At 49.0% G+C, this 7889-nt stretch overlaps 1 protein-coding gene across 1 annotated transcript in view; it reads right to left on the bottom strand.

Moving 5' to 3' along the window:
* The window catches only part of TTLL10 (tubulin tyrosine ligase like 10), a 39462-nt gene extending 33682 nt beyond the window's left edge, over nt 1-5780 (bottom strand). Inside the window, 1 exon segment of the mRNA XM_026862944.1 lies at nt 5723-5780. Within this exon segment, the coding sequence (XP_026718745.1) occupies nt 5723-5780 (58 nt within the window).
* Between the last annotated feature and the right edge of the window lie 2109 nt (nt 5781-7889).

Below are 7889 nucleotides of genomic sequence, written 5' to 3'. Positions count from 1 at the left end.
GAAGGGAAGGGAAGGGAAGGGAAGGGAAGGGAAGGGAAGGGAAGGGAAGGGAAGGGAAGGGAAGGGAAGGGAAGGGAAGGGAAGGGAAGGGAAGGGAAGGGAAGGGAAGGGAAGGGAAGGGAAGGGAAGGGAAGGGAAGGGAAGGGAAGGGAAGGGAAGGGAAGGGAAGGGAAGGGAAGGGAAGGGAAGGGAAGGGAAGGGAAGGGAAGGGAAGGGAAGGGAAGGGAAGGGAAGGGAAGGGAAGGGAAGGGAAGGGAAGGGAAGGGAAGGGAAGGGAAGGGAAGGGAAGGGAAGGGAAGGGAAGGGAAGGGAAGGGAAGGGAAGGGAAGGGAAGGGAAGGGAAGGGAAGGGAAGGGAAGGGAAGGGAAGGGAAGGGAAGGGAAGGGAAGGGAAGGGAAGGGAAGGGAAGGGAAGGGAAGGGAAGGGAAGGGAAGGGAAGGGAAGGGAAGGGAAGGGAAGGGAAGGGAAGGGAAGGGAAGGGAAGGGAAGGGAAGGGAAGGGAAGGGAAGGGAAGGGAAGGGAAGGGAAGGGAAGGGAAGGGAAGGGAAGGGAAGGGAAGGGAAGGGAAGGGAAGGGAAGGGAAGGGAAGGGAAGGGAAGGGAAGGGAAGGGAAGGGAAGGGAAGGGAAGGGAAGGGAAGGGAAGGGAAGGGAAGGGAAGGGAAGGGAAGGGAAGGGAAGGGAAGGGAAGGGAAGGGAAGGGAAGGGAAGGGAAGGGAAGGGAAGGGAAGGGAAGGGAAGGGAAGGGAAGGGAAGGGAAGGGAAGGGAAGGGAAGGGAAGGGAAGGGAAGGGAAGGGAAGGGAAGGGAAGGGAAGGGAAGGGAAGGGAAGGGAAGGGAAGGGAAGGGAAGGGAAGGGAAGGGAAGGGAAGGGAAGGGAAGGGAAGGGAAGGGAAGGGAAGGGAAGGGAAGGGAAGGGAAGGGAAGGGAAGGGAAGGGAAGGGAAGGGAAGGGAAGGGAAGGGAAGGGAAGGGAAGGGAAGGGAAGGGAAGGGAAGGGAAGGGAAGGGAAGGGAAGGGAAGGGAAGGGAAGGGAAGGGAAGGGAAGGGAAGGGAAGGGAAGAAGTCCTGCATTCCCCTCTTCATCCCAAACCTCATAAGGTCCTACATGTGTTTCCAGGAGCCTGAGAATCCTGGGATAAGTGTGGAAAAGAACCAAGTGGATGGTTTTGGGTGCTTCTCCAAAACGAAGTTCTAACCAAACAGAGTGTATCCATTGCCAGGTTTAGGACTAAATGAACCATTTTATGACTGTGACAAATTACTATTTCTATAGGAGCCTGTCCTCCCTCACATTTTTGTTTTTATTAAACCATTAATTATCTGAGCGCAGTGAAAAGTGGATAAAACAATGGGACCTTGACTTTTTCAGGCAGCTGCTGTGTGCTACCAAACTATCTATAAAAAGGATTTTGACATTTATGGAGCCTCAGTCAAAAATACAAAGATAGAAAAGCCTATTTACGTAGTCTTAAATTCCTCTCTATATAGATTTTTCTTCCCTGAAGATGCAGGAGAAAAAAAAAATCTTTTTTTTTAGTTTTTTTTTTTTAGGTGACCTCAGCTGAACATGCACGCAGAGTGGGTCATCTCTGGGGTTAACATCAGAAGACAAAGCTTGGAAAGGTCTGTGTTTTCTGCCAGGCTTTCACGCTTCCAACTGCAGACGCAACAGTTCGGCTATTGGCCTAGCCAGAAAATGTCTGCCACGTCTGCCAGCAGCACCTGAGATGCTGAAATCCGCTCTGTGAGGAGAGATCCCCCTCCAGGGGACACAGACAGCTCCTCGCCGTTACGACTACAAGGGAGGAAGAATGAAAACCCAGCAGGAAGCCCGTGTTTTCTCCTGTGGTAACTTCCCCACCCAACCAAGAGGGGTGAGAAAAGTTGATGGAAGGTGGAATTTGGCTTAGATTCAGTCTCTCTCCGGGTTGGCCCTGCACCCTCCAGCGTGGCTGTGCCAAGCCGATGAGAACGCTCTGGCACTCCTCCCTGGGGGCACAGTGACCTTCAAGAACATTCTCTGTATTTCCCTCTTGGTGCACAATGCCTCCGACTTAGCTCCAGCGCTCCTGCAGAGCCAGTCGGGATCCTGTCCTTGCCTTACCTTCAACCTTCCTGGATTACCTCTCGCGGCCAACCCACCCGACCTCACCTCTCTGGTCACGGATTGAGCAGCGCGGAGTGGGAGGACGGAGGTGTTGCAACCTGTGGCACTGCAAATACTTTCAGCAAACGTTACACCCTCTAGGAAATATTGCCTAACAGTTGGAGAAGGGGAGAGGCTGACGGTTAGAGAGTTTAAGGAGGCATTTCATTCACCTAAGATGTGCTGCTTCACTTTTCCTCTGCGTACGGTGAAACGAGACATTCCTTAGGGAATGACCAAAGACAACCGAACTGCGTATTGGCCCTCTGTTTTGAGATCCTAACGCAGGTGATTTCAAATGCACTTCGGCCTATTTTCCTGCCCGTTTCTGTTTGAATCTCTAATGCTAAGCACGTAGTTCAAAGAACACCACCACTAGTTTTCCTTTGGATGGGAGGAGGCTGGGAGGGGGAAGCAACATTCATCCCCTCTCCCTCTTCTACCCAGCTGCCTGTTTACATAAAACCTGCATGAATGTAGGACGCGTCTAAAAGCTGAGTTTTGTAGAACTTGACCAATAGGTTTAACAGCCATTAGAGTAAGGAATAACAAAGACAAAGTGACTGTGGAATCCTTATTATCTTGGAAAAGCAGGCTCAAAAATAATGTGCAATAGAAAAGGTGTACTGCTAACACGGGTAGTTAAGAGGCAGGGCTCAGGGTTTAATTCAAGGTAGTTCTGTCAAAGAGTTTCTCTCAAAGCAACATTTGAGTGATGTGTTTCGGGACTGAGACAGTGGGACACCTCGCTACTGCATCTGGTTTGTTGTTTAAGTGTATAAAGTTGGAATGTTTTAACGTGAAAGGCCCATTTGTGTTCTGTACTTCTGAAGATCTTGTGGGAATCCATACGAAATACGAGTGTAACAAACCAGTCCCTTGACTATAAAACATATCAAGATTTATTTAAGATATTTCTTTCCATTACAGAAGATGCAATAAGGTTATAATCCTTTTTCCAGGTGCTCGTGAAATCCAAGCTACAAAAGCAAGGAGTGCTGTATCAAACAACAACAACAACAAAAAAAAACTGAGTAAAAAGTCAAATATTAAACCACAGAAAATTCCTTTAAAAAAAAATTATTATTATTCTACATCATTACTTATACAGAACCCTGAGGAACTGAGCCTTGCTATTCAGCAGCCAGGAAAAAAAAAAAAAAAACAAACCCAGAATAGAGAGCTCACATCACACATCGACACACGCTGCAGGTGGAAGAGACAGCAGGTCTCAGAGGGTCTGAATTTTTCTCAGTTTTTGTAACCACCTAACAGATTGATTTCACCAAGCACGCCGTGGAAGGAAGCGAGCTATGTAAACACGTGGTAATATTTTCTTGCCGAAGAAAATAATCTGAGCTTTACTGCAGGGATATTATGCTTTTTTGATGCTTCTCTCTATAAATAGATGCAATTTGAGGACAGAAAACTACTGTTTCAGTGGTTTATGAGAGATGCTGTAGCAATCCCTGATGCTGGTCGTCCCGGTGTTCGAGTGAACAGCAATATTCCATCCGCTGAGCCAAAACCAGTGCTCAGGGCTGGGATCAGCAAAGCCAGGGCTGGGTGTCGTGAGGCGACGGCCCGGAGGTTTCACCGTGTGCTGTCGGTGGGAGCGCAGCACTATCTAGACAATCTCATTCAAAGATTTTTTAGGAGTGAGTCATGTGCTGGCGGTGCGTATGCTCCCAGTGCCCTTTTTCATAGCGAACCAGAGGGTCAGAACAGCGCGTCTCTCAGAAAACAATGTTTTAATGGTGTTTGGAGGCTGCTTCCCCCCACCACCCCCCCCTGCACACACAAATAGAGTCACTCCCCAAGTACCTCTGGAGCTGAGATGAGGTCAGTTCCAAGGCAAGCTTTTTTTTTTTCCCTTAGCTCGGCGTTGTGTTTTTCCGACAGTCGCAGTGGTTTTCTCACGGAGTGTTTTTTACAGGGGGGTTACAGCATCACCTGGGAGGGAGAAACCCACCTCGTGGAGGCAGCTAGGAAGGACTATGCGTGGCCGTGGACAGGTATTTTCTTGAGTGTGCAGCAGGGCTGTCAGGGTCAGAAAAGCGTGATTTCCCTTTGGTTCTGCAAGAAAGCCACCGTGAGAGAGAGGGCAACTCTCAAGACTTCAGTTTTCTTACCTGTATGATGGAAAACCCCCAATATTTACATGTTGGGGACTTGAACAAGAATGGATAATTACAGTTGTCTTTCATAAACAACACACACTTGGGCCTCCCAGCAGTGAGCTGTGTGGTCCCCACCCTGAACCAAGCTGCGGTCCTGGCTTGTGTAGGCTGGGTGTCAGTCAGAGGGGCAGTCCTAGGCAGCAGCGCAGCATCTTTCAGCCTCCCCATCAGCCTCTAGCCCTGGCTCTCACTGCCCAGCAGGCGTGCAGGCCCCAGACACAAGGAAATTAATGATTAAGCCCAAATTCTGAAACAAAGCTGTGGAGTCAGGAGAAGACAAACCCTCCGACTCAAAGACGAAATCCAAGTTTTTTTGGCTGGCTGCTGTCACGGAGGGGCCGAGGCCACTCGAAACCACCCTACAACTGTGGAAGGTGGAGCACAAGTGCCCATTTCACGTAACCTGTCACAGGGTCCCTGCGTAAGGAAGGAGGCTGACCCATCCCTTTCCCCCAAGCAGCACGATGGGAAAACAGAGCAACCGAGGTGATCAGCTAAATCCCAGTTTACACCTACATACCTGCATCAACAGGTGGATTCTCTGTGCAGTGATTTCACCAAAGCAATTTCTCCTAAGGGAACCCGTTTGCAGTGTTGCTGAGCACCTACAATCCTGCCTGAAATCAGCAGCAAGAGGAAAGCTCATCGCTTCGTGAGAGTAAGAGCTGTGAGAGGAAAGACTGTCAATCATGGGAAAAGGAATTTGGCCTCAAGTCCAGTGAAGTCTGTGGAAAACTTCCAAAGGTTCCATCTGGCTTTGTACCAGTATTTTGAGGAAACTGGGAATATTTCCTAGAAAATATACTCCCTTTCTCTCCCTTTCCACCTGCTTCTGTTGCTTTGTTGTTTCTGCTTTGTTTTTGCACTGAGCTCTTTCTGATGTTTTGTTCTTCTGCTTTGTTCTGATTTGGAGCTGCAACTTAAGAAGCAGCAAATCACTGGAGTAACGTTACGTGCAGCCAGCCAGCCCAGCTTAAGTAAAATCCAACCCACCGCCTAAGGTGTGGCAGTGGGAAAAAGAAAGGTGAGAAAGCACTAAAGCAAACAGCCATTGTACATGGTCCTTCCCACTGCTCGGGTTTCCCACTGCTCGGTTCCAAACCTGGCAGGGCTCTTTGTGTGGGAACCAGCTGCCCCACCTGGGTATCTCCTGGTAGATCCGCGGAGGCTCCTGTTGCTGTGGGTGTATCCTCCTCGCCACTGCTGTGGCTTCACTCTGGGACTCATGGCTGAACACAGGGTGTCCTCTGTCCAAACTGTGGCTTCTGGCAAGCTTCCTCACCGTAAGAGTGGACTTTTGACCAGTCCTCCCTTAATCCCAGCAGCAAGCGACCACACTGCTCTCCTCTTCCACAACCAGAGCAAGGGCTCCACCTGAGCATGTGTCAGCCCTTTACCTCCCGACACCTCACGAACCTCCGGTCTTCCACCAGCAGGAATACAGAACCTCCCCATAAAGGTTTCTGTGCTGAGTTTTAGGAATAGCTCTGCAATGCAGATTCTGGACCCTGCTTAGCTGGTTTAGGTTTAGGATGTCTTCCTCAAAGCTGCTGGGTCAGGAAAGGACCTGAGGCTGGTCCATCCTCATCCCTCGCCCCCGTGTCAGTAGATGGAGTTCTGGAGGCTGCAGGACACGAAGTCGGAAGAGGCGGCGTGGAAAGGTTACCAGGAGGAGCCAGAGGGGACCCCAAAGGGCCGGTGAAGCTGGGGCAGAGCTGAACTCCGTGCCGTGCCTTGCTCCACGTTTTTCTGGTGGAGCTGGACCCCCTCTGCAGCCAGAACCTTTTCTCTCTGGAGAAAAAAAAAAAAAAAGAAGAGAGCATGTGGGAAATGTTGTGGGAAAAGTGTCATACTCCCTGCATGCTTTTGCCTTTGTTTTTCTGAGCTGTTTCCAAAAGTGCCCTCTCTGTGCGCCTGTTGCTACAGCAGAGGGTGACTGTACTATTCAAAGTGTGTGTCCCCAGTTTGCCTTTGCTTGCTCCGCTCACTCCATGTGTATGGTCAAACTCCAGGGGAAGGGCGAGGGTGAAATTCCATTTTATTATAGAATGAAGCCATTATAAAATAGTCACCTGGACTGATACACCACCAGGGCGATGCAGGTTTCAAAGGTCATGGGGTGTTGAGCACCCAAAGCCCATTGAATTCTGGGTTGATTTGGGCTTTTTCAAAACTGCCAGAGGTAAATGCCCCAGAACAGCCACAGGGACCTTACTGCCCATCCCGAGCACCCCAGCACGACCAGTCTGTAAGGGATGAGAGTATCACAGACCCAAAGCCATCCTGTGTATGCTCGGCTGTATACCTTTGCCTCCCTAGATGGAGCTTCAGGGTTCTTTTATTTCTTTGTCTTGTCTTCAGGCGGTTTATTTCATACATCACTTTGGGAGGGAGACTCAAACACTTTCTAAGTACAAACCATCACTTGGCAGGACTTTTCCTGATACTAAACAAATTTCTCATTGCTGTACCAGTCGGGCTAATGAGGCATGTGTCCTCTTTCAAAAATGCCTTTGTTTCATTTCAGAATCCGGAGTGGCTCAAGTCTGGACCTGTCTCTTGGTTGCCTCCAGGACTCTGAAGTGATGCCAGTGAACCCTGAAGTCAGGAGGCTCCGCCCCTAGTCCAGCATTCTGCCCTCCTTGGGATGCTCTCAGAAAATGAATTGCTGGTGAAAGCGAATATTCCAGCAGTCTTAAGGGCAAACTGTGGCAACCGTTGCAGTAGTTTTATGGCAATCAGACTGTTACGGGATATGTGTCGTTCCAGTTATTTCTTTCTCTACCTTGTGAGCTGTTCAAACCCTGACAGGGCCCCATCTGTTGCTGTGAGTTACTGGCAAAGTGTGTTGCAGTCCAAAAAAGCAGTTGCTTCACAGTATCAGATGGGGCCAAATTTTCATGCGTGTTGTCAATCATGTTTTTTGCATAAACCTCAAAGACCATCCCACAAAGCCAGGCTGCTAGCTATTTTTTTTATTTTTTTTTTTGCTATGGAGAGCAACACAGCGAACTTAACCATTTATGTGGCAGAGCCAGTCTTTTGTGAAGTGTTTCCACTGCCCCGCTCTCGCTTCAGACGAGGAAAGATTCCCTTGTGCTGCTCTAGGGCTTGACTTCTATTTTGAGACAGTCGGTTAGCATCTACCGGTTCAACTCTTGGCACATAAATGGACACGGTAGGGTAGGCTGAAGAGACCCTCCTTTCACCCCAGGCACTAAATACCAATAAAAGGTCATTGTGATTTTGGCAGCATCCACCTGGGATAGATGGGGACTGCTCACTTAAGAAACGGCTCTATGTATTTGAGATATAGAAAAAAAAAAAAAAAAAAAAAAAAAAAAAAATTTCTGTATTCTGGTGGCTTTCTTACAGACAGAGCTTCTATTTCCATCAGCTGCCTGCACCGAATACTTGTCCCTCACTGGAAAGGTACAATCTGCTGTGAATAACCGCTCTGATCGATGATGGATGAACTTTGATTTATCAAGTTTAAGAAAACGCCCCGAAGGGCTGGTTAGGTATCACGAAACATCTGACGGTTACAGCTCTGGCCTTGAATGG

This window comes from Athene cunicularia, assembly GCF_003259725.1.
Source record: "Athene cunicularia isolate RWA chromosome 21 unlocalized genomic scaffold, athCun1 chr21_part1, whole genome shotgun sequence".
NCBI classification, from domain to species: domain Eukaryota; kingdom Metazoa; phylum Chordata; class Aves; order Strigiformes; family Strigidae; genus Athene; species Athene cunicularia.
Note: the sequence above shows the minus strand (reverse complement) of the source record. Positions and strands in the feature narration are given on the sequence as shown.